Here is a 26895-nt window from a genome sequence, read left to right on the forward strand (position 1 = left end):
ACAGACAACAAACCTAATGCAGACAAGGGGCTAATCAAATCCCTTTACGCACTGTAGGGCAAGTGAGTTAGAGACCGGAGAAGTCACAAATAAACCTGAGATACACTGAGGCTTTATTCTAGTGACGCTGTCTGGCTATACTGATTGTTTCTCCCAGTGGTAGGAATGAAAAATAACCACATAATGAGTTGGTGACGTTCGCTTCAAACGGGACTTAGGAGTTGTGTTGGGTTGCCTGCAATGTTATGGTGGTGCCGGGTGACTAGGCTGCAAATGGTGTATGCAGGTGATCCAAATTAATTTGTTGTGAGTTATTATTATTATTTTTTATCTTGGAACGTTGGATACTGTGAACTAGTTTGACCGTGTGAAGAAATGTGACTTGTTTCTGTTGATACATCTGAAGTGAAAAGTGTTTTGCTCACTTTTTTCAAAGGTTGAAAGGAAGTGTGAATAAATACATCTCCAACATGTCAACTATCTAAGAGCAGCATGATTTGGTTGTTGTAACGAATGCGGTAGACAGATGTTCTTCATCTGACATTTTGAGTCTGAGTGGGAGACGACAGGTGGCTGACAGGAACATTATTTGGGAAAACAAAGTTATGTCAGCCACCTGGGGTTCTCCTCTTGACATACACAAAACTAAAATATTTGAACATCAGAAACCTGAATAAGGGTGTCATTAAACACAGGGAACACTTGTATTAAAATACTGGTGCTAAGGGAGCTAAGGTTGAACTTAAACAGGCTAGATATTGTTAGGCTTCATCCTTTTTTCAGAATCAATGTTTTATGTCTGTCTGTGCTAATGTCATTTTATCTACACTAGCAGCTTTTTCTGAGGTAAATTGTCTGCTCTCATTAACACTTCCAACTACATAATGAAACCAAAACCACATATCCCCAGGTGACCACAGTAATTGCAATGTGTACTGAATACTTGATCTCAACGCTCCCACAAAGTTAACGTTTTGATGAACATATCCGTTACACAATACATTAGCGACCCAAGGCCTTGTCTCACAGGTCCAACGTGGTGTGTGAGCCGACATGCAAAATGTTAAGAATGGAAAATAACTTAAATCGAGGGGACTTGAGTTTTTTAAAAGGTTAGTCTTCACTTCTCCCTTGAAACTTTCACCACTAGCTTCCTAACCCCCCCAACCCAATACATCTCAGACTATAAATGCATTCAGAAAAATATAATCTTTGCTTTCTCACTTTGAATCTTACGGCAGGGAGGGTGTGACATGAATAACTGAACTGCACTAAAAAACTTGGGCCTGACGTTGTCTAGCATAACAGCTCTTGTCAAAAGATTTATAAGACAAGCAGCTCGAAAACTGAAGTCAATTAGGAGACTTGAACAGTTCAAAAGCCCCAGAGGAATAAGAAGAAAAAAAGTTCTGTATTATGTTGAGTTCTTTAAGTGCTTTCCACCCTCATACTTTTTTGAGACGTGTCACAGACACTCTAATTGTATCGCCCTCAGTCAGAGAGAGAGAGAGAGAGGAGCAGCTACATCAATAGTAATCATGTCTTTACACTGCCCACACATTCTGAGATAAGAGTCAAGAGAGGTCATCCAGAGTTCAAGAACTCTAAATTGAACAGCTTACTCCTGACATTGAGTAAAGAGATAGATGTTGACCTGCATTGAATACAAAAAGACTGAAGACAAATATTAAAGTGATCTACCAAATCCTGTGACAGAGCTGTTTGAATATTTAAAAAAAGTGAATGTCCACAAAGCTATGTCTTCTGAGAGTGTTCCATGTCCACAAAGCTATTTATTCTGAGGGTGTTCCATGTCCACAAAGCTATTTATTCTGAGGGTGTTTCATGTCCACAAAGCTATTTATTCTGAGGGTGTTTCATGTTCACAAAGCTATTTATTCTGAGAGTGTTTCATGTTCACAAAGCTATTTATTCTGAGGGTGTTTCATGTTCACAAAGCTATTTATTCTGAGAGTGTTTCATGTCCACAAAGCTATTTATTCTGAGAGTGTTTCATGTTCACAAAGCTATTTATTCTGAGGGTGTTTCATGTTCACAAAGCTATTTATTCTGAGAGTGTTTCATGTCCACAAAGCTATTTATTCTGAGAGTGTTTCATGTTCACAAAGCTATTTATTCTGAGGGTGTTTCATGTTCACAAAGCTATTTATTCTGAGAGTGTTCCATGTCCACAAAGGTATGTATTTTGAGAGTGTTCCATGTCCACAAAGCTATTTATTCTGAGAGTGTTCCATGTCCACAAAGGTATGTCTTCTGAGAGTGTTCCATGTCCACAAAGGTCCATCCTTTTAATGCAAACAAAATATCACCAACATCTATAATGGACATTAAACAGCCCTAAAGGTTCTGTTACAATCTAGTGTAGTCCACATTCTAAAACGAAGGCCATCACAGACCAAAAGCTTAGCAAATTACAACCTTTGGATCGGTCCAGGTTTCATTGTTAGGACTGATATTGGGGTCAGTTAGCAACCCAGGTTTCAGTCTTCTCCCTCCTCCACCTCAACCAGACTCCCCTGTGTGAAAGCCATCTTGGTAGCTAGGTAAGACTCATTGGCCATAATGGTAGGTCTTCTTCAAGGGGGGTTATATGGGATATGACCTGTGTGTGAATGGGGGGTACAGAGCTCTCCTCAACATGAGACCACTGTACAGGGAATGTTACAGATGAGAGCACTGGTGTATAGGACTGCATTGTCAATGTATGTGGTTTGCAGGCCAATTGTGCTGACATCTTCTAATGAATATTAGAGTGTTCCATAGTAGTTACAAGTAAAGTTACTGTGTAGTTGTAATCATGTTATAACACAAACATCTAACTAAATTGCCATGGTAATTAAATAAGGTAACATCTAACTAAAGTATCATCAAATGGATAACAATAATCAAAATTCTAATCAAAACTTCAAGAAGGTAAATAAATCATTAAATCACGGCAGAAGAATAATCAACTAACCAATACGGCACCGTTGGAACAGGGATGGAATTAAGTTAAAACATCAACAGCTTGGAGCTTTATCCGACTGTGTAACGCAGTTCAAAATCCAAAGCATACTGTATCAAACAACCAACTGTGGTGAAATAACGACATGGAGCTCACCTTCTGGTCGTGGCTGTAGGCTAGGGCCCAATCCTCCTGTGTCGGATGGAACAGAAGGCTTAGAATGTAGAAGCTGAGGCGGTATTTCTGGTAGCTCGCTCCTTCATCCGAGCTGATGAGCACACTGCTCTCAAACTCAGGGTCTGTCAGCACCATTATCTGGAAGATAGGGAGAGGGGGTGGGATGGAGAGAGAGACAAGAGGGGTGAGGGTGAGAGAGGAAGATTGAGAGAGAGAGAGAGAGAGAGAGAGAGAGAGAGAGAGAGAGAGAGAGAGAGAGAGCGAGAGAGAGAGAGAGATCAAGGGATTAGCCATGCCAGCACTCTAGGTCTGGTGGTTGGCATGCAACATGCTGCTACTAGCGCTACACCTTCACTTTGTTTTAAACTTAATTTGACAAATGTGCCTCTCGCGCTCTGTTGCCATGGTTTTTTGGCCTCTTCCAGTGCACTCACAGGTCTGTTCTTTGGTGCACTTTGGCTTCCAGTCACCTCTCTCCAGATATATTCCCTTTAATGAGATAGAGGTGGTTCAGAATGCCCCTGTGGACCTATAAGTCAACCATGAGGGGCCACAACACAACTACAACAATAAGTTGCTATGTTAAAGAATAGGATCAGTTTTAAGAATATACTGTAGATCAATAGGCTGTTGTGCTCTGGTATTCTGTAACACAGCTGTGTAGCAAGAGAGAACTCCACAACTTGCCGTTTACCAAGCATGACTACAAGTTTGGTTTTGAACAATATCTAAATCTGTGATAAGAAAGAACAAATATTTGTGCAATTAAGAATCATGTCTTAGTGGAATGCTGAATGTTACCACAGAGGGAGAAATTCTATTTCCATGCTAGGAATAATACAGTCTCTACTTTCATTTTGTCATGAATTCAGTGAAAATGTAAATGTTTTGTTGCATATTTGTTAGAAATGAGCATCATGAGAAAGGAACAGAGCAAGATCTGTAAAACTAAACACAAATGTACAGTACATATTAAGTATAATTCTGTAAATAAGAGTACATGCTCATAGTAGAAAACCTAAGATTCTGTGAAAGTACACACCATTGACACAACTTATTTAAGATAAAGCTGTTTAATAACACACGCGCGCAATGATTAACACACGGGACGAGACCCATAATCCTCTGCGCAATCGACAAGGGCACGAAAGCCCAAACCACACAGCACAGGTACTCACACGCACCAATGGACATTGTAACCATAACCGACAAAGACAACGGTGAACAAAGGGAACACTCATAAAAGTACTAATCAAAAGGGAATAGGGACCAGGTGTGCGTAATGACAGTTCCGGAGGGATCCGTGACAAAAGCCCTTTGTTTGGAAGCCTGTATGATATTGTAACAAAATCTGACCTTATTGGTGTACTATCTATATCTCGGTATAATATGATTTATTTGTGTGGGGAAGTAAAGCAGACATTTTCATCACAGTTCATTACTCTCAAAACAGAAATATCCCTAAAAAGCATTTCCACTATATAAAACCAGGGCCTATTTTCTCAAAGTAATCCATAGATGTATTGATTAATGAGACATACATAGCTCAAATATGCTTTCTCTTTGTGATGTAATGCAATAAGACATTAACCTGACACCTGGCTTGAATGATAATTAACTACTAAACCCGGACAGAAAAGGAGAAGGGAAAAGTGTGTCACAGCCCAAACTGCTGTGTTTTCTTTCCCTGCAACAGATTTGAATAGGAAAGAACAGCAGCGCATTTGTCACTGACAAAAATAACCCCCTCTTTCCCCAGCTTAACTAGGAATCCTCCCCACCCCTCTTTCCCAAGTTTAACTAAGAATCTCCCTGGTGGTGATTTAGATAAATAGTTTTTCATTAAAGCTAAAAAAAACAATGTTCCTTCAATTTATTGTTGTTTGCCGACCTTCGACTTTTGCCATTCATTGTCCTCACCGAGGGACCGCGAAGGGCCCCGTCTATTTCTCCCAGTGTCTTAGGGCTTTGTCACATGTAATTAAATAGTTTCTAATCTCAGGTCTAATCATTTTTCATAATATTGTATTAAACAACAGAATTTATTATGAGTAGAAATTGTATTTCACCTTGCATTTTTAAAATCTTCTGTCAGAACCTTTCTCTCTGTCTCACCACTTAGAGGGGAATGTAGAAATGCTAGAAGTCCTTGAAGGGTCTGGGTGGATCTGTGTTTCTTCACCACTGAACAGGGAGACACTGAACATTTCTCAACTCTCTAATAATAATTTAGGCAAGTCCTTTTCAACCAGGCTTCCTTTATATTTACTGTAATACACTGCATATTAAAATCTATCTCTATTGAGGACTTGTTGTATAGCTGCACTCAGTATATCCACTATATCACTGTTGCATTTATTGGAAGGTGTAATATTACAATTTATATGTTGAGAGTAAAAGGAATTGGAGAAGTCTGGAAATGTATTAACTGCCAAAGACGATGATTCTTTAACCCACCTGATTTAATTTCCTGCACAGTAAATGTTGTTTGCCATGTGACATATTCAAGAATAAACCCTGTTCAAACATAATTTATCTTACAAAATATAGAAAAATGTATTGGACAAATACCATAACCGGACTAAAAGCCTTCTCGTAACCCATCTCTCAGTAGATTTAATGAATTTCCTTTCAGAGATTGTTTATGTGGCTCATATGGATATGGGCATGTCCATCTGTTCCTGAATCAGTTTAACGGGCACTAAGTTCCACAAGGGGAGCTTACGTAACAGCCCACAGCATCGTCAATAACTTTCACATCATCAAATATACCATCGGCAGGTAATTAAGATTTTGCTCCATATCCACTTGGCAACTGATCACCAATGCGTCTCCCGGGAACAAAGAGGAGTGAGGTTGGTAACAAAGCTTAGATCAATACAGGTTGGAGGGATAACCTCTGCATGTTATCTGCTGATGTTCAGCTAGTTGGTGGGAGTCCAGCAACCAGGCTAATCATCAAGAGAGGAGAGCGATAGCCATTGCTGTGTTGTCTGAGGGGCCTGCTGTTGGATGGTGCTCGAGCCATCTGATGACCACAAACAAGGGGAGGAGAGGAGGAGAGGATTTCTCACAGCAGATTAATCTTGTCAAACACAGATCAATTGTGGCCTATCTGTGAGTGAGTGCTCTGTAGGAAAGGTTTAAAAAGGCTAAATTCTGGTGAATTGGGACATCAATCTATTTACAACCATAGAAATAGAATGTCTATTAATTCTATGTCTATTCACTCTATTTATATATTTAGAATGCTAGACTCTTCATTATTAGAAGTGGTTGTGAGTCAAACTGTGCAGAAGACCTCGAAATAAGGCTGAACATGCATAAGGGCAATTCATGATGGGGTGTTTTCTTTACAAGCTTGAAGATAAATGTCAGCACCATCATTCAAATCTATAATCTGCTCTTAGAAAGGTCAAGCCTCTGGATTTCTTCCTTTAGACATCATGTGAGAATATAGTCAGTGACAGAATCTTGTTGTGAGGAAAACAATCGATTGTCATGCTATATTCACATGGGAGAAAAAACACCCTTGAGCCATTAAATACAAATATATTGTCACAATGATTTAAGGGTCATTACTGCCTCATCTCAACAGATACAGAGATAATCCTCTTCGTGTTTTTCATGCTATACACACATATGTTATGCTTGGCCACTGGAATGGGAAGAAAGTTGCCCAGCTTATCCAGTAGAGAGTTGGGCTCATCCATCGATAATGAGATAAGAGATAAGGTGAGGAGCATTGTGGATCGGTGGAAGCCAGAGGTCAATAGTGGGCATCTGGTCATAATAGGATCTTGTTGCTAGCTTCTACTACAACGTAATTCCCAAACTTGGGTGAAGAAATACTGAGGATCTTGCAGTTATCACCATGAATGGGAGATGATAAGGCCCTTGGCAGCAAATCTGTTGCCTGTCCACGTATCTTGTGTCTTTGGATTGGTTAGCCTATATCCCTGTACCTTGGAAATGTGCTTGTTGTGCATACTCTACCTTCAACTAGACTATAGGCTCTATCACTAAGCCGGTCAGTGGGAAAATAGTCACAGGGTCAGACCTAGGTATTACTGAGTCCAAGGCTGACACAGGTTAAGTCCATCAGCTCGGTATCCCACAAACTCTCTCTTTCCATGGAGGCATATTCAGGGTCAGCGCTAGTGATCTATGAACGGATATGACTCTCTTCGGGAGGCCCAGAAAGCCAGCTGGGGCCCTTTTCCCCTCACATTACCGACAGAGCAAAGTTTATTCATGGACGGTCTGCTAGTGAGGGACCTTAACATGACCCTTAGAAAGGTTTCAGTGGAGACTGAGACACCTGTGTTATAATGTGGAATAGATGGTCTGCTTCTCAAAGTAAAAAGAAACTTCGCTCAGAGAAGATGCGCCTACTTTTTAAAATTAGTTTTGCTTCAGCGTTTATCCACAAACCAACAAGATTCTTTCTTGAATACGTTCTGTCTTTCTAACAGGTCTTTCTGGTCTCTGTGTTGTGTCACTGTAAATGTTCTGAGGCTATAACTACAGTATGAGTAAGTGTTGCTTGGTAACAATCTTGAATTGACTTTCTAAGTCCAGGCAAACTGCCAGTATAAGGCAATGTAAGCTAAATATGGTCATTAAACTTTGGTTATTTCATGAACTACAAAAACATTTAAATGCTTTGAAAGAAAATATTTATTCAAACCATATTTATTTGAGTCTACCATCTAACCTTAACATTTGATTTGATCAGAAAGAACATACAGCGGCAGCAGAGAATGGACAACAAACAGTTCAGTTCCACTTTAACTCAACTAAATGTAATTAAGTCCTTCTGTGTCTTAGTCATTACTGTGTTATTGAAAATCACTCTTTTGAAGTTTGTCTTACCTTTCTCTTGTTGGATGGACAGACATACAGGTAACTGAGCACCGTCTTAGATCCCACTTTGTCATTCATCCTCTCATAGGTGGAGCCATAGTCTGTTGATCTGTAAATTAAAGAAATGTGTTTAGACTGAGAGAAATATTTTGATTTTATTTATTTACCTTTATTTAACATGGTAGGCTAGTTGAGAACAAGTTCTCATTTACAACAGTGACCTGACCAAGATAAAGCAAAGCAGTGTGACACAAACAACAACACAGAGTTACACATGGAATAAACAAGTGTACAGTCAATAACACAATAGAAAAAAAAGTATATATACAGTGTGTGCAAATGGACTGAAGAGGTAAGGCAATAAATAGGCCATAGTGGCAAGTAATTACAATTTTGCTAAATAAAGACAGACAGGCAGTTCAATGTATAGACAGACAGACGTACAGACTTATAGACAGCGGTTGTGTCCCAACACCTGCTTCCAACCACAACTACCTCTTAAGGTAGGTTTATGACCTAATTGAATGATCTTGGCTTTGAACCATGTCATGTGAAATAGCCCTGTTATTATACATCTTACAGTACTTGGTTTTCTCACCCTTATTACTACAGGAATCTAGAGTGCTCAAGGGCCTTTGATTCTATAACATGCAAACTAATTATACGACCATGTCGCACAGAGCAAAAAACATTCCTGTGTTATAACACCAGCATAATGAAAGAGGTTAATCAGTCATTGATAGGTGCTAATGGAAACAAACCATTCACAGATGCCTGGGGGCCTAACACCTTTAGTAATTGATGACTACTTTGAAATGAAATGTGACGAATGCATAAACATGTGGATGTGCCCGGAATCCAGGAGGCTGGAAAAATGTAGCTATAGCTAACAGGCACGTGAACAGATATAGCTCTACCTGTGCAGAGCACATGCCCCTTTGCCCTTTCAGTCTCCATAGTATAATTTTCCCCCCACCCATTTTTTGTTGGTTTTATACCATTTTTGTCGTTCTTGTTTTTCAAATTTCAAAAGGCACTCCCACATCTGAGCAATCTTTATTGCAGTTGCATGGTAAAAGTTGAACAAGATGAAGGAAAAGGATACCGCACACTGCTCTTGATAGTATCACTAATCTTTAATAAGCTTATATATCAGCCTTGCGGCCTTCGTCAGAGCTTTTTAAAAAAAATAGCACCCTTATGTAGACCTAGCCCCACCCACATCCGTTCCACGCATCGAAAGGGGTTGAAGGTGAAGGAAAAACAAATAAGTGCTACCAAATATAACAGTATGCATTTCATAAATATTAGAATAAAGTGTATAAATAAGACGTATTAAACACATATGTAAAACCACAATGAGCAAGCTTTATCATTGGGTACTTCGTACGAAAAACATCAGAGTAATCTTAAAGAGTGACATAATTCATGTTCAAATTCACAACATAACATACATTTCATCATTAAGTCCTTTGGGAAATAATGTCTGGAGGGTGAAAATCCCAAACATTCTCTTTTACTCAAAGTATTATTGATATCACCTCCCCTTTCTGATATTTTAACTTTCTCGATGCCACAACATCTAAAAGGTAGAAATGTCATGCTTTAGGTCATTAAAATGTACTGCGACTGGATAATCCCTGTAGCTTCTCCTGATTGAACTTTTATGTTCACTAATTCTCTGTTTGAGAGAACGAGAGGTTTTACCTACATAGCAGAGCCCACGTGGACATTTAATAATGTAAATAAAATGGGTGGTGGAACACATAATAATGTCATTTGTTTGGAACTGTTTTCCTGTATGTGGGTGGCAGAACTATTCACACTTCATCATATTGTTGCACTGTGCCCATCCTCTGCATTTATAGCTACCATTTGGAAGAGGGTGTAAAAGAGCCTGGCTGATTTTCATTTGTGGCTGGCAGTTGGCATGAACCAATATAGCGCGTAAATTGTGACCTCTCCCATACACAATAAGTGGTGTTTTTTTTAATTCAGCTGGCAAATCTGGGTCGGATGATAAAATATGCCAGTGTTTCTTGACCACGTCTCCCACTTTTCGCGAGTTCAAAGTATATGTGGTTATAAACATTACGGAGTGTTCTTTAGCTTTAGCAGGTCTTTTTTACAGCAGTACTTCTCATGTTTTTACCAATATCAAATTAAGAGCTTCATCCACACATTGTGGCGAATAGCCTCTTCTAAGAAACCTCATCTCCGCTGCTTTTTCTAGATAATCCTCTGTAAATCGCATATACGGCGCAGTCTGAAAAACTGGCTTCTTGGAAGTCCTCTTTTTAATGGCTCAGGGTGGAAGCTGTCACTCTGTAATAGTATTTCTGTCTGTTTCTTTTCTATACAGAGTTGTAAACAGGGTTCCATTTGATTTCTCAATCCACATATCGAGGTAATGAACACGTTGAGTGTCACATTCAATAGTGAATTTGAGATTGGGGTCAATGTCATTGAGTTGTGCCATAAAATCTGACAGCTCTTTTTCCGTTCCTTCCCATTTGCAAAAAATGTTGTCAATATATTAACACCACTTCATGACTTTATTCAAAAAAATGTATTTTCGTTTTCATTATTAAACGTTCTTCAAAAAGACCCACATAAAGGTTAGCATAGCTCAGACTGAATGTGGAGCCCATCAATGTTCCATTCGTTTGGAGATAGTATTCATCATCAAACCTAAAATATTGATATATATATATATATTTTTTACCTTTATTTAACCAGGTAAATTAGATGAGAACAAGTTCTCATTTACAACTGTGACCTGGCCAAGATAAAGCAAAGCAGTGAGACACAAACAACAACACAGAGTTACACATGGAATAAACAAGCGTACATTCAATAACACAATAGAAAAAAATAACGTCTATATACAGTGTGTGCAAATGGCGTGAGGAGGTAGGCAATAAAAAGGCCTTGGTAGCGAACTAATTACAATTTAGCAGACTAACTTCTTCGATATAGGGGGCGCTCTTTTAATTTTTTGATAAAAAAACATTCCCATTTTAAACAAGATATTTTGTCACGAAAAGATGCTTGACTATGCATATAGCTTTGGAACGAAAACACTCTGACGTTTCCAAAACTGCAAAGATATTATCTGTGAGTGCCACAGAACTGATGTTACAGGCGAGTCCCAGATTTTGAAGACGCTGTGTTCCAATGTCTCCTTATATGGCTGTGAATGCGCCAGGAATGAGCCTACACTTTCTGTCGTTTCCCCAAGGTGTCTGCAGCATTGTGACGTATTTGTAGGCATATCATTGGAAGATTGACCATAAGAGACTACATTTACCAGGTGCCCACTTGGTGTCCTCTGTCGAAATTGTTGTGTAATATGGCATTGAAGCTTGTTTGGAGGTTAGTTAACTTCTTATGGCTGAGGGGCAGTATTGAGTAGCTTGGATGTATAAAGTGCCCAGAGTAAACTGCCTGCTACTCAGGCCCAGAAGCTAAGATATGCATATTATAAGTATATTTGGATAGAAAACGTCCTGAAGATTCTAAAACTGTTTGAATTATATCTGTGAGTATAACAGAACTCATATGGCAGGCAAAAACCTGAGAAAATATCCAACCAGGAAGTGGGAAATCTGAGGTTTGTAAGTTTTCAAGTCGTTGCTTATTCAAGATACAGTGTACATTTGGTCCGATTGCACTTCCTAAGGCTTCCACTAGATGTCAACAGTCTTTAGAACCTTGTTTCAGGCTTCTACTGTGAAGGGGGGAGTGAATAAGAGCTATTTGAGGGGTCTGGCAGAATGCCATGAGCTAAGTCACGCGCACGGCCGTGAGAGCGAGCTGCGTTCCCTTTCATTTCATTTCTAAAGACAAAGGAATTGCCCGGTTGGAATATTATTGAAGATTTATGATAAAACATCCTAAAGATTGATTCTATACATCGTTTGACATGTTTCTACGAACTGTAATGGAACTGTTTTGACTTTTCATCTGGACTAAGTGCCTGCGCCTTGTGAATTTGGATTTGTGAATTAAATGCGCCAACAAAAAGAAGGTATTTGGACATAAATGATGGACTTTATCGAACAAAACAAACATTTATTGTGGAAATAGGATTCCTGGGAGTGCATTCCGATGAAGATTATCAAAGGTAAGTGAATATTTATAATGCTATTTCTGACTTCTATTGACTCCACAATATGGCGGGTATCTGTATGGCTTTTTTTGGTGGCTGAGCGCTGTACTCATATATACTCACAGACTTCATTCAAACAGTTTTAGAAACTTCAGTGTTTTCTACCCAAATCTACTAATTATATGCATATTCAAGCTTTTAGGTCTGAATAGCAGGCAGTTTACTCTGGGCACCTTTTTATCCAAGCTACTCAATACTGCCCCCCAGTCCCAAAGAAGTTAACCCTTCCAAACAGCCTCTATGACATCAATTTAAGGCACTTCCGGTTGTCACAGGAGGCTGAAAGTGAACACATATCCTCATTGGGGTAGGCAGAGCTCCGAAACCAACCCTAACGGATTTGTCTGAACACGCCGCAACTGGATCTGTAACTTTTTGGAAAAAAAACAACACATTTCTTTGACCATCACCAATTGTACATAATGTGTAATTTCTCTTAAATTATGATAGATAAATGGCTGGTTCTTTTTCTCCTGACACTGTAGGTTCATGTACTTTGATGTGAAGTGGTCAAATTAGCGCTCTATTTTAGTTTTTGACCTTTAATCCCAGAAAAATGGCCTTAAATCAAAAAGAGTTGAGGCCTCGACGCCATCTTGTTTCTGGGCAAACAGCCCATTAGTCCAAATCTATGCTCACCAAGTTTCGTCTTTGAAGTCATTTTCCATCAGGTGGAATTTACCGGGAAAGTGGAAAAATGACCACATTTTTTACATTTTCTAAAACGGAAACCGAATGTCCGAGAGACTTCCGGAAGACTTCCGTTCGATGACTTCCCGGAACATCTGGCCCCGGTGCACGGCCTGATGTACGGTCTAGTAAGGGACCGTACATTTGCAATATGTAGATTCTCATGGATCATACAGTAAATGACGAAAATTGCCCTTCATGTATGAAAGGGTACTCGCACAATGCTTGTATACTTGGTACGTCCTTTTCTTTTTGTGTATATATAATCATTTCAGAGTGCAGAGCAAAAAACAGTCATTCAAAACTCAAAAGGCACTCGCACATCTGAGCAATCTTTTTTGCAGGTGCATGGTAACAGTTGAACAAGATGAAGGTTAAAGGAAACCACACACTGCTCTTGATAGTATCATTGATCTTTAAAAAGCTTACGTATCGGCTTCACGGCCTTTGTCAGAACTTTTGTGAGTTTTTTTAGACTATGAAAAACATAAAGTAAAAATTCAAAGACAACTCAGCACTGAACGTTTCTATAGAAGACTGAGTGTTGATCCCACACAAGTGTTCTAAAGGGAAATATGCTCTAATCTGGAGCAAGCCCTATTAAACCACCTTATCTCAAAACCTGAATATGAATATCTTTGCTGCAAATGTGCCATACGTCCATGCCTGTAAATTTTTCAGAAATTACACAAACCTAAAACACAACAAGGTAATTATCCAGACAGAACAGGGGTTGCAGGAATAGGCTCAATGCTAGAGCTGTTGAAAACTCTGTAAACTATTTTATTAAAACTCATGTGCAACAATTGCCATCATATGTAAAAGACTATAGACTTCATAAACAAGATCTCATCAATAACGGGTATAAGCAAAAAGGCTTTACTGCGAAAGGACAGCACCCCATCAAACAAACACAGACAATCATATTTCATCCTGCCAGGCACAACACAAAACTCAGAAATAACGATATAATTCATGCCTTACCTTTCAAGAGCTTCTCTGTTGTCACTCCAATATGTCCCATAAACATCACAAATGGTCCTTTTGTTCAATTAATTCCGTTGTTATATCTCCAAAAGTTTGATCCAGAAAAAACACTGGTTGCAATTCACACAACATGACTACAAAATATCTTAAAAGTGACATGTAATCTTTGCCCAAACATTTCAAACAACTTTCCTGATACAACTTTAGGTATTTTTAACATACATAATCGATCAAATTTAAGACGGGATAAACTGCGTTCAATAGCGGATAAAAACAAAGTGGAGAGAGTTCAGGTCGCACGCCCCAATCACGTCAGTACACTAGACTCGACACTCGTTCTGAACAGCCCTACTTCTTCGTTTCTCAAAGGATAAACATCAACCAATTTCTAAAGACTGTTGACATCCAGTGGAAGCGATAGGAACTGCAATCAAGTGCCTTAGAAATCTAGATCCATATAGAAACCCCATTGAAAAGAGAGTGACCTCAAAAAGGAAATTCCTGGATGGTTTGTCCTCAGGGTTTCGCCTGCCAAATAAGTTCTGTTATACTCACAGACATCATTCAAACAGTTTTAGAAACTTCACGTCTTGATTTTTGACCAACGATCAGTCATCAGCAATGCAGCACAAAGGTGGGTGCACATATCCAAATTAGTGACCAAAATGAACGTGCATAATGTATTACATTTTTGCCTGATAAAAACAGAGTAGACCTACGTTTATCATCCATATAAAATACAGTTCATTGATCTACTACTGACTCATCTTTTCCACAACAAGCTACCTGATGATTTGATTGATCTAATTTAATATTTCAGAAAGGCCTAGTTTGGGTGCCTATTGATAATAAACATAGTATGCCAAACATTAGCAATACCTTCCGAATATTGAGATGCATCTCCCCCTTACAACAGCCTTAATTCGCCGGGGCATGAACTCTACAATGTGTCAAAAGCGTACCACAGGGATGCTGGCCCATGTTGACTCCAATGATTCCCACAGTTTTGTCAAGTTGGCTGGATGTCCTTTGGGGGCTGGACTATTCTTGATACACCTTGGAAACTGATGAGCTTGAAAAACCAAGCTGCGTTGCAGTTTTTGACACAAACCGGTGCGTCTGTGTCCTACTACTGTACCATACCCTATTGAAAGTCACCTATATTTTATGTCTTGCCCATTCACCATCTGAATAACACACATACACAATCTCAATTGTCTCATGGCTTAACAATCCTTTTTTAACCTGTCTCCTCCCCTTCATTGATTGATGTTGTTAACAAGTGACATCAATAAGGGATCATATATTTCTCCTGGATTCACCTGGTCAGTCTATGTCATGGAAAAAGGAGTTGTTTTTAACATTTTGTATACTCAGTGTATGACTAAAGATAAACAGCTGTAACATAGCACTGCTTTCAATATTATGGGATGAAGATTTAAGATTTTGGCCAATTTATTATGACATTTGTGAGGAAGAAACCCGGCTGGCAACTAGCACTCTGCAAGCGTGCTGCCCTCCAAAGTGATGGCACGGTGCAGACAGAACATGCTTTCCATATGATCCTGCAACCTCCGTTAAAAATAGGCCATATGATTTTGCTTGCTCTGGACTCCAGAGCCTAGGGTAGACTAGTGGTTAGAGCGTTGGACTAGTAACCAGAAGGTTGCAAGTTCAAACCCCCGAGCTGACAAGGTACAAATCTGTCGTTCTGCCCCTGAACAGGCAGTTAACCCACTGTTCCTAGGCCGTCATTGAAAATAAGAATTTGTTCTTAACTGACTTGCCTAGTTAAATAAAGGTAAAAAAATATAAAAAAATAACAATAAAAGTGACATGATATATCCCAAGTTGATATTGGCTGCTAACACATGAATGATTTTCACTTTCACTAAATGCATGTGTAAAAGTTCATTTCAGATTATTTCTGTAACCTCTCTTGTGTTTTGAAAATGCATCACCGTTTATGGCTGTATAGACAGGGTACATTTTTGCACTTATTGTGTGTGCATGTTCGCACACACATGCACACACAAGCCTAAGAATAGCTACCATGTCCCTGTGATTACCTAATTATTTGTGTCTGAAGACTGTGTCACGTTCTGACCTTTATTTCTGTTGATTTTGTCATTATTTAGTATGGTCAGGGCGTGATTTGGGGTGGGCAGTCTATGTTTGGTTTTCTATGATTTTGGGATTTCTATGTTTCGGCCTAGTATGGTTCTCAATCAGAGGCAGGTGTCATTAGTTATCTCTGATTGAGAATCATACTTAGGTAGCCTGGGTTGCACTGTTTGTTTGTGGGTGATTGTCTAGGTTAGTTGCTTGTGTCAGCACAGGTCTCATTTATAGCTTCACGGTCGTTATTTGTTTATTGTATTTGTATTCAGTGTTCAGTACTTTCTTTAATTAAATATTCATCATGAACACATACCACGCCGCATTTTGGTCCTCCGATCCTTCTCGCCTCTCCTCTTCAGATCAAGAGGAGGACGACCGTGACAGACTGCAAAAAGTCCACACCCACTCAGCATTAACCTGTTGAGTGTAGAGGGCAGTTTGTACAAAATACGTACCCAAATTAAACTGCCAATTTCTCAGGCCCAGAAGCTAGAATATGCATATAATTGTCAGATTAGGATAGAAAACACTGTAAAGTTTCCAAAACTGTCAAAATGTTGTCTGTGAGTATAACAGAACTGATATTGCAGGCGTAAACCTGAGGAAAATCCAACCAGGAAGTGCCTCTTATTTTGAAAGCTACCTGTTCCATTGCATGCCTTCCCTCCATTTAAAGGGATATCACTCAGATTCCTTTCCCTATGGCTTCCACATGGTGTGAACAGTCTTTAGACATAGTTTCAGCCTTTTATTCTGAAAAATGAGCAAGAACGATAACATCGTGTCAGTGGATGGCTGGGTGCCAGCAGAGTTTTGCATGCGCCAACAGCTTGGAGCAGACATTTTCTCTCTCTCTCCTATTGAAAAAGCTACAGTCCGGTTTAAATATTATCGATTATTTATTGTAAAAACAACCTGAGGATTGATTATTAAAAAAACGTTTGACTTTACTGATACTATTTGGAATTTCCGTCTACTCCGTCGGGATCGCTCGAGCCTGTCGATTTCTGAACATAACGCGCCAACCAAATGGAGGTATTTTGGATGTAAAAATAATCTTTATAGAACAAAAGGAACATTTATTGTGTAACTGGGAGTCTCGTGAGTGCAAACATCTGAAGATCATCAAAGGTAAGCGATTCATTTTATTGCTTTTCTGACTTTCGTGAACAATCTACTTTGCTGCTAGCTGTTTGTAATGGTTTGTCTGCTGAGAGAGATGTCCATACATAAACACTTGGTTTGCTTTAGCTATAAAGCTTTTTTGAAATCTGCCACGCCAGGTGGATTAACAACAAGCTATGCTGTGTTTTGCTATATTGCACTTCTGATTTCAGGAAAATTAAATATTTTTAATAATTTAATTTGAATTTGGGGCTCTGCAATTCAGCGGATGTTGACGAAAATGATACCGCTAATGGGTGCGCCAAGAAGTAAACTTCTTGGATATAGGGGGCGCTCTTTTAGTTTATGGATAAAAAAGATGTGCCCGTTTTAAGCACAATATTTTGTCACGAAAAGATGCTTGACTATGCATATAATTGGCAGCTTTGGAAAGAAAACACTCTAAGGTTTCCAAAACTGCAAAGATATTATCTGTGAGTGCCACAGAACTCATGCTACAGGTGAAACCAAGATGATACTTCATCCAGGAAATGGGCAGAATTTTTGAAGCTCTGTTTTCTATTGTCTCCTTATATGTGAATGTGAATGCGCCGGGAATGAGCCTGCCCTTCCTATCGTTTCTCCAAGGTGTCTGCAGCATTGTGACGTATTTGTAGGCATATCATTGGAAGATTGGCCATAAGAGACTACATTTACCACGGGTCCGCCCGGTGTCCTTTGTGTAAATTGGTGCGTAATCTTCAGCCGCAGGCATTTTCTCCTGGGATTCAGAGGGGAAAGCACACTTCCACGAACGATATATCATCGAAGAGATATGTGAAAAACACCTTGAGGATTGGTTCTAAACAATGTTTGCCATGTTTCAGTCGATATTATGGAGTTAATTTGGAAAAAAGTTTGGCGTTTTGAAGACTGAATTTTTTATTTTTTTTGGTAGCCAAACGTGACGCACCAAACGGAGCAATTTCTCCTAAACAAATCATCTTTCAGGAAAAACGGAGCATTTGCTATCTAACTGAGAGTCTCCTCATTGAAAACATCTGATGTTCTTCAAAGGTAATGATTTTATTTGAATGATTTTCTGGTTTTTGTGAAAGTGTTGTCTGCTGATGCTAACGCTAAATGCTACGCTAGCCGCGCTAGCTGTTACACAAATGCTTATTTTGCAATGGTTGAGAAGCATATTTAGAAAATCTGAGATGACAGTGTTGTTAACAAAAGGCTAAGTTTGAGAGCTAGCATATTAATTTAATTTAATTTGCGATTTTCATGAATAGTTAACGTTGCGTTATGGTAATGAGCTTGAGGCTGTATTCACGATCCCGGATCCGGGATGGCTCGACGCAACAGGTTAACCCCCTTCAGATGTGCGGTGCAACTTACAGTATGCGTGTGGAAAGATGAATGGGAACATATTCTTATTTTATAGCTCTTCAGGTTTTTTTTCTTCTAATGGCGTAGTCGGCAGAGAGTAGTGCAGCTCCGCCAGTAATACAGTTTCGATTGAAATTACAATAAGATCTTTCTTCATTCCAGTTCATTCCTGAGTGCCGGGGAGAGATGGTCACGATGATTACAAAGTAGAATAACGAGAGAGAAAGACACTGCATGAGAGCATGCTGACAGCTTCTACAGGATATTTAAAAAGAGTTGTAGAATTGAACGGGTGATTGGAGAGGGAAATATTATGTGGAACGGGCCTCCGAGCACTGGGAAGCTCCCAAGGGCTACGTTATATTGTTGGAGCCTTCTCATGTCCGCAGCAGGCAGGGACATTACAGACCAGACACAGACTGCTGCCTGCCTGAGTGGCTTGTCAAGTATAAACTGAAGAGATATATAGCTGTTGAATTGTATGTAGGCTATGCATACATTTTACTTTTCACCTCTTAGTTCTATCCTCAAGTACTAAGGCTCTGGTGTGAGAGTGTCACAGACAGACTACAATCAGGCAGAAATGCATTTAATCAAACCTCCAATCCATAACTCATATGCTTCCTACAGTTAATCTAATTTCTGAGGTGCCTTTTTTGTTAATCGAAAACCTAGAATGACTACATATTCATGAGTGTCTGTGGGGAAGCAAGCTGTACTCATAATTAGCATTACATTGCCGTTTTTAAACCTGGCTACACCATCAAACAATAGGCACTTCTTCTTATTCAGTAATTTCTTCCTCATCAGCCCCTGTCTACCGAGACAGTTGTTTATCTGGTGTTTGGTGTTTCTGTCTAGGTTATGGTCTGAATACAATGTGTTGAGGGACAGTGAGAAAGAGAGAGCCAAAGGCTCTGTTGCAAGTGAAGGGAGATTCTGAGAAAAAGACAAAACGTCATTTGCCTTCAGCATATCAATTCTGAGCGAAACATAGCTGAAGGTTCTTCCGCAGCACAGTAGAGAGTTAATAGTCACTCTTGCTGTTGGAGTAGCAAGCAGTTCATGAAATATCACATCACTTCCCAGGCATCTGAAACTAATGTGGTTTTGGCTTGCTGATAGAAGACAGCAGCAGTCTGAAGTATTACTTGACTATCAGAGAAGGGATAAGGTACTGCAGTAGTTGCACTGTCTGCTGTTGTTGTGTCTGCCTGCATCGAGGAAGAGACCCTGAGGTAGTGTGGATACGACCCCTCAGAGAGAGAGAGACACAGCTTAATGTGAGCTCATCCATTTTTTGAAATTTTTACTAAAGGCTAGATTTGGAGTTAGATAAACTTGGATATTTTGGCAGGTACTTACACAGCACGCTACCCTCCACAGCATTGCCTTCGCTCCAGATCAAAACTCCAAATCCAAATCAAATCAAATTTTATTTGTCACAAACACATGGTTAGCAGACGTTAATGCGAGTGTAGCGGAATGCTTGTGCTTCTTGTTCGGACCATGCAGTAATATCTAACAAGTAATCTAACCTAACCATTTCACAACAACTAACTTATACACAAGTGTAAAGGAATGAATAAGAATATGTACATAAAAAAATATGAATGAGTGATGGCCGAACGGCATAGGCAAGGTGCAGTAGATGGTATAGAGTACAGTATATACATATGAGATGAGTAATGTAAGGTATGTAAACATGATATAAAGTGGCATTGTTTAAAGTGGCTAGTGATACATTTATAACATCACTTTTTCTTTATTAAAGTGGCTAGAGATGAGTCAGTATGTTGGCAGCAGCCACTCAATGTTAGTGATGGCTGTTTAACAGTCTGATGTCCTTAGAAATAGAAGCTGCTTTTCAGTCTCTTGGTCCCCACTTTGATGCACCTGTACTGACCTCGCCTTCTGGATGATAGCGGGGTGAACACGCAGTGGCTCGGGTGGTTGTTGTCCTTGATGATCTTTTTGGCCTTCCTGTGACATCGGGTGGTGTAGGTGTCCTGGAGGGCAGGTAGTTTGCCCTTGGTGATGCGTTATGCAGACCTCACTACCCTCTGGAGAGACTTACGGTTGTGGGCGGAGCAGGTGCCGTACCAGGCGGTGATACAGCCCTACAGGATGCTCTCGATTGTGTAAAAGTTTGCGAGTGTTTTTGGTGACAAGCCGAATTACATCAGCCTCCTGAGGTTGAAGAGGTGCTGCTGCGCCTTCTTCACCACGCAGTCTGTGTGGGTGGACCATTTCAGTTTGTCGAGGAACTTCTCTACTACTGTCCCTTCGATGTGGAAAGGGGGCTGCTCCCTCTGCTGTTTCCTGAAGTCCAAGATCATCTCCTTTGTTTTGTTGACATTGAGTGTGAGGTTATTTTCCTGATACCACACTCCGAGGGCCCTCACCTCCTCCCTGTAGGCCGTCTCGTCGCTGTTGGTAATCAAGCCTACCACTGCAGTGTCATTTGCAAACTTGATGATTGATTTGGAGACGTGCATGGTCACGCAGTCATGGGTGAACAGGGAGTACAGGAGAGGTCTGAGAATGCGCCTTTGTGGGGCCCCAGTGTTAAGGATCAGCGGGGTGGAGATGTTGTTACCTACCCTCACCACCTGGGGGTGGCCCGTCAGGAAGTCCAGGATACAGTTGCACAGGGAGGGGTCGAGACCCAGGGTCTCGAGCTTAATGACAAGTTTGGAGGGTACTATAGTGTTTAATGCTGAGCTGTAGTCGATGAACAGCATTCTTACATAGGTATTCCTCTTGTCCAGATGGGTTAGGGAAGTGTGCAGTTTGATTGCGCCGTCTATGGACCTATTGGAGCAGTAAGCAAATTGGAGTGGGTCTAGGGTTTCAGGTAGGGTGGAGGTGATATGGTCTGTGACTAGTCTCTCAAAGCACTTCATGATGACGGAAGTGAGTGCTACGGGGCGATAGTCATTTAGCTCAGTTACCTTCGCTTTTTTGGGAACAGGAACAATGGTGGCCCTCTTGAAGCATGTGGGAACAGCAGACTGGGATAAGGACTAATTGAATATCTCCGTAAACACACCAGCCAGTTGGTCTGTGCATGCTCTGTGGACGTGGCTGGGGATGCCGTCTGGGCAGACAGCCTTGCGAGGGTTAACACTTTTAAATGTTTTACTCAGGTTGGCTCCAGTGAAGGAGAGCCCGCAGGTTTTGGTAGCGGGCCGTGTCAGTGGCACTGTGTTGTCCTTAAAGCGAGTTGGGAGCAAGACATCGTGGTCCGCGACAGGGCTGGATTTCCTTTTGTAGTCCGTGATTGACTGTAGACACTGCCACATACCTCTCATGTCTGAGCCGTTGAATTGCGACTCTACTTTGTCTCCATACTGATGCTTAGCTTGTTTGATTGCCTTGCGGAGTGAATAGCTACACTGTTTGTATTCGGTCATGTTTCCAGTCACCTTGCCCTGATTAAAAGCCGTGGTTCGCACTTTCAGTTTTGCGCAAATTATGCCATCAATCCACGGTTTCTGGTTGGGGATTTTTTTTTTTATAGACGCTGTGGGCACAACATCACCGATGCACTTGCTAATAAACTCGCTCACCGAATCAGTGTATTCATCAATGTTATTGTCCGACGCTATGCGGAACATATCCCAGTCCATGTGATCAAAGCAATCTTGAAGCGTGGAATCCGATTGGTCGGACCAGGGTTGAACAGACCTGAGTACGGGCGATTCCTGTTTTAGTTTCTGTCTATAGGCTGGGAGCAACAAAATGGAGTTGTGGTCAGATTTTCCGAAAGGAGGGTGGGGGAGGGCTTTATATGCGCTGCGGAAGATAGAATAACAATGATTAAGGGTTTTGCCGGCGCGGGTTGCGCATTCAATATACTAATGTTGTCAGATTGTTTTCAGATTAGCCTTGTTAAAATCCCCAGCTACAATAAATTCAGCCTCAAGATATGTGGTTTCCAGTTTACATAGAGTCAAATTAAGTTCTTTCAGGGCCGTCAATGTGTCTGATTGGGGTGGGATATACACAACCTACAACCTAATTTTGACCAAAATTAACCTGAATGATTACTGCTTCCAAGGTTGTATTTTTCCAAACTATATGGAGGGTGCTCTAGCCAACAAACAGCAGAGACCTGAGGACACCATTCCAACCTGGAACTGAGCCAGATACAAATTCAATTAGCACTAAGGTGGGAACTAAAAGGCCTTTGGGCCCAAAAGTGTCAGGCGTCTTTGAAGCGTCCTCTGAAGCTCACTCCTGCTGTTCAAAGACCATTCACTTTCATTTTCTCAGATCTCGGAGATCACTGCCGCATTGTCTGCATCCGTAATTGGTCTGCGGGCAGACGACCACCCGTCATCACTGTCAAAGGCTCCCTTAAACACTTCAGAGAACAGGCCTTTCTAATCGACCTGGCAGCGGTATCCTGGAATGACATTGACCTCATCCCGTCAGTAGAGGATGCTTGGTTATTAATAAATAAATACAGGCAGTTAGGAAAGCTAAGGCATGCATTTTCAAACCGAAATTTGCATCCTCTAGTACAAACTCAAAAAAGGTTCTAGGACACTGTAAAGTCCATGGAGAATAAGATCACCTCCTCCCAGCTGCCCACTGCACTGAGGCTAGGAAACACTGTCATCACGGCTGGCCATGCTGGCCATGCTTTCAACCTGGCTACTCCTACCCCGGTCAACTGCCCGGCACCCTCCACAGCAACCCGTCCAAGCCCCCACCATTTCTCCTTCACCCAAATCCAGATAGCTGATGTTCTGAAAGAGCTGCAAATCTGGACCCCTACAACTCAGCCGGGTTAGATAATCTGGACCCTGTCTTTCTAAAACTATCTGCCAAAATTGTTGCAACCCCTGTTACTAGCCTGTTCAACCTCTCTTTCGTATCATCTGAGATTCCCAAAGATTGGAAAGCTGCCACGGTCATCCCCCTCTTCGAAGGGGGAGACACTCTAGACCCAAACCGCTACAGACCTATATGTATCCTATCCTGCCTTTCTAAGGTCTTTGAAAGCCAAGTTAACAAACAGATTACCAACCATTTCGAATCCCACCGCACCTTCTCCGCTTTGCTATCTCGTTTCAGAGCTGGTCATGGGTGCACCTCAGCCACGCTCAAGGTCCTGAACGATATCATAGCTGCCATTGATAAGAGACATTACTGTGCAGCCGTATTCATCGACCTGGCCAAGGCTTTCGACTCTGTCAGTCACCACATTCTTATCGGCACACTAAACAGCCTTGGTTTCTTAAATGATTGCCTCGCCTGGTTCAACAACTACTTCTCTGACAGAGATCAGTGTGTCAAATCGGAGCCTGTTGTCCGGACCTCTGGCAGTCTCTATGGGGGTGCCATAGGGTTCAATTCTCGGGCCGACTCTCTTCTCTGTATATATCAATGATGTCGCTCTTGCTGCTTGTGATTCTCTGATCCACCTCTATGCAGACGACACCATTCTGTATACTTCTGGCCCTTCTTTGGACACTGTGTTAACTAACCTCCAGATGAACTTCAATGCAATACAACTCTCATTCCGTGGCCTCCAACTGCTCTTTAATGCAAGTAAAACTAAATGCATGCTCTTCAACCGATCGCTGCCCACACCTGCCCGCCCGCCCGACTAGCATCACTACTCTGGATGGATCTGATTAGAACATTTGGACAACTACAAATACCTAGGTGTCTGGTTAGACTGTAAACTCTCCTTCCAGACTCACATTAAGCATCTCCAATCCAAAATTAAATCTAGAATCGGCTTTCTATTTTGCAACAAAGCTTCCTCCACAGGCTGACCATCCTACCGATCCTCGACTTCGGCGATGTAATTTACAAAATAGCCCCCAACACTCTACTCAACAAATTGGATTCAGTCTATCACAGTGACATCCGTTTTGTCACCAATGCCCCATATACTACCCACCACTGCGACCTGTACACTCTCGTTGGCTGGCCCTCGCTTCATACTTGTCGCCAAACCCACTCTTCAGGTCATCTACAAGTCTCTGATTGTTAAGGCCCCGCCTTTTCTCAGCTCACTGGTCACCATAGCAGCACCCACCCATAGCACGTGCTGCAGCAGGTATATCTCTCCAGTCACCCCCAAAGCCAATTCCTCATTTGGCCGCCTTTCGTTCCAGTTCTCTACTGCCAATGACTGGAATGAATTGCAAAAATCACTGGCGCTGGAGACTCTTACCTCCCTCACTAGCTTTAAGCACCAGCTGTCTGAGCAGCTCACAGATCACTGCACCTGTACATAGCCCATCTGTAAATAGCCCATCCAACTGCCTCATCCCCATACGGTATTTATTTATCTTGCTCCTTTGCACTCCTGTATTTCTACTTGCACATTCATCTTCTGTACATCAATCACTCTAGTGTATAATTGGTATATTTTAATTACTTTAGCACCATGGCCTATTTATTGCCTTACCTCCCTTTTCTTACCTCATTTGCACACACTGTATATAGATTTTCTTCAACTGTATTATTGCCTGTATGTTTTGTTTATTCCATGTGTAACTCTGTGTTGTTGTATGTGTCGAACTGCTTTGCTTTTTTCTAGGCCAGGTCACAGTTGTAAATGAGAACTTGTTCTCAACTTGCCTACCTGGCAAAATAAAGGTGAAATATATATTTTTTTAATAAAGAAATTCTACAAGAAATCGGCCTCCAGAAATAAAAGCTGCTCCCAAGTGGGTGTGACACCTACTCCCACTGCTTGCTGCACTGCTGCTTGGATTCTACCTGGTGATCTGCTCACTGCCTGTCCTGGCCTGTCTGGTACAGGTACCTGCACCACACTCACCCCTCTCTCCCGAGCTTTCGCTCACCTCAGCACACACGCACTATTGGGGCGAATGACTCTGAACTTACAATGGCTAGCCACAAGTCATTATATATATTTTTTAATTCTTGTGCATTTTGCTATTTTGCTAAACTTTCTTTACCCAACCGTGGGACTTACTATGTTTGTTCCCAAACTCGGGACTCTGACTCTCTATTGGTTACACAGACTTCTGGCCTCCCATCCTATTCTAACCACCTCTCGCCAGCTTTGTATTCATGTTACCTGATTAAATTGCAGTACAATATGATCTTGTTGCCATCTGATGCACATTCAGTTGTCATAAATCAACACTGCAGAGCTCTCCCTGTAATATGCAGTGCCTTGATTGTATTACAGTTGATGATGTCAGGAAATGTGCATGTATACTCTGGCCCATCTACAGTTGCTAGCCCCAATTCTGATTTGTGCTCTGATATCTGCTTCACTGATTTTGCTCTTGTAAAAGCTAACCAGCTAATTAGCTACAAGCTATTTCGTCATTGTTAGCCACTGCTAGCGGATTTTACCTTCTGCACAGATACCAGCCCTGTTTTTAGCCTGGATAATACTCGCCTGTCTACCAATATCGCTTGTCTACCAATATGGACTGTCTCTCCACAACAACGTCGGATTCCTGCCGTAATCCCTGGACCACTACTTCTGATCTTCACAGCTAGCTTTCAGCTAGCTAGCTCACATCTTGCAGCTAGCTAGCTCACAGCTAGCTTTCACTCACCGTGGCACCTAGTACAGAAACTATTCCCTGAGGCCCACCTCCAGGCCTACTCAGCTGTTCACCCGAACCCCACTCATACACGGCTAGAGCCCAAAATTCCACCGGAACCTTGCTGTAAACTCTGGATCTTGGCACCGGGTCACCGCTGCTACGATTGAAAATAGTGGCTAACACCACTGCCACGAGGCTAGCAGCAGTTAGCCGTGAGCCAGGCACATCTCCCGGCTAGCAAACTAAATTCCACAATAGCTCTTTCACCATCTGGCTTGGATTCTCTGTCGACACGGCGCCCCGCCGCACCACCACGACTGGTCTGCCGACGAATACTCCATCCCCTGTGCCTTCATCTGGCCTCCGTCGGAGCAGACGCTACTAACTTTAAACGCTGTGTCGCTAGCGCAGTGGGGCTCCCCTGTTCCATCTACTGCTGCCCCCTGGACACTATGATCACTTGGCTACATAGCTGATGCCTACTGGACTGTCCATTAATCACGGTTCTCCATTCTGTATATTTATTTTTGATCTGTCGGCCCCAGCCGCGAACTCAGGCTCTGTGTGTAGTTAATCCGACCCTCTCTGCCTAGTCATCGCCATTTTACCTGCTGTTGTTGTGTTAGCTGATTAGCTGTTGTTGTCTCACCTGTTGTTTTAGCTAGCTCTCCCAATCAACACCTGTGATTACTTTATGCCTCGCTGTATGTCTCTCTCAAATGTCAATATGCCTTGTATACTGTTGTATATCATTGTTTTAGTTTAAAATGGACCCCCTAGTTCCACTCTTCATACCTCTGAGTTGCATTCTACTGCAGAGATAGCATGCAAAGTAATGTCATACTTTCCAGGTCCATACCCAA

General features: G+C 41.4%; 1 protein-coding gene across 1 annotated transcript in view; it reads right to left on the reverse strand.

Annotated features, from left to right (window-relative positions):
- Window positions 1-26895, reverse strand: part of LOC116375209 (VPS10 domain-containing receptor SorCS3-like) — a 218950-nt gene that overhangs the window by 72077 nt on the left and 119978 nt on the right. The window contains exons 3-4 of the mRNA XM_031831344.1: window positions 8018-8117; window positions 3122-3280 (exon numbers count right to left, since the gene is read on the reverse strand). Coding sequence (XP_031687204.1) covers window positions 3122-3280; window positions 8018-8117 — 259 coding nt within the window. The remainder of the gene's footprint in view (window positions 1-3121; window positions 3281-8017; window positions 8118-26895) is intronic.

Source organism: Oncorhynchus kisutch, linkage group LG1 (genome assembly GCF_002021735.2).
Source record: "Oncorhynchus kisutch isolate 150728-3 linkage group LG1, Okis_V2, whole genome shotgun sequence".
NCBI lineage: Eukaryota > Metazoa > Chordata > Actinopteri > Salmoniformes > Salmonidae > Oncorhynchus > Oncorhynchus kisutch.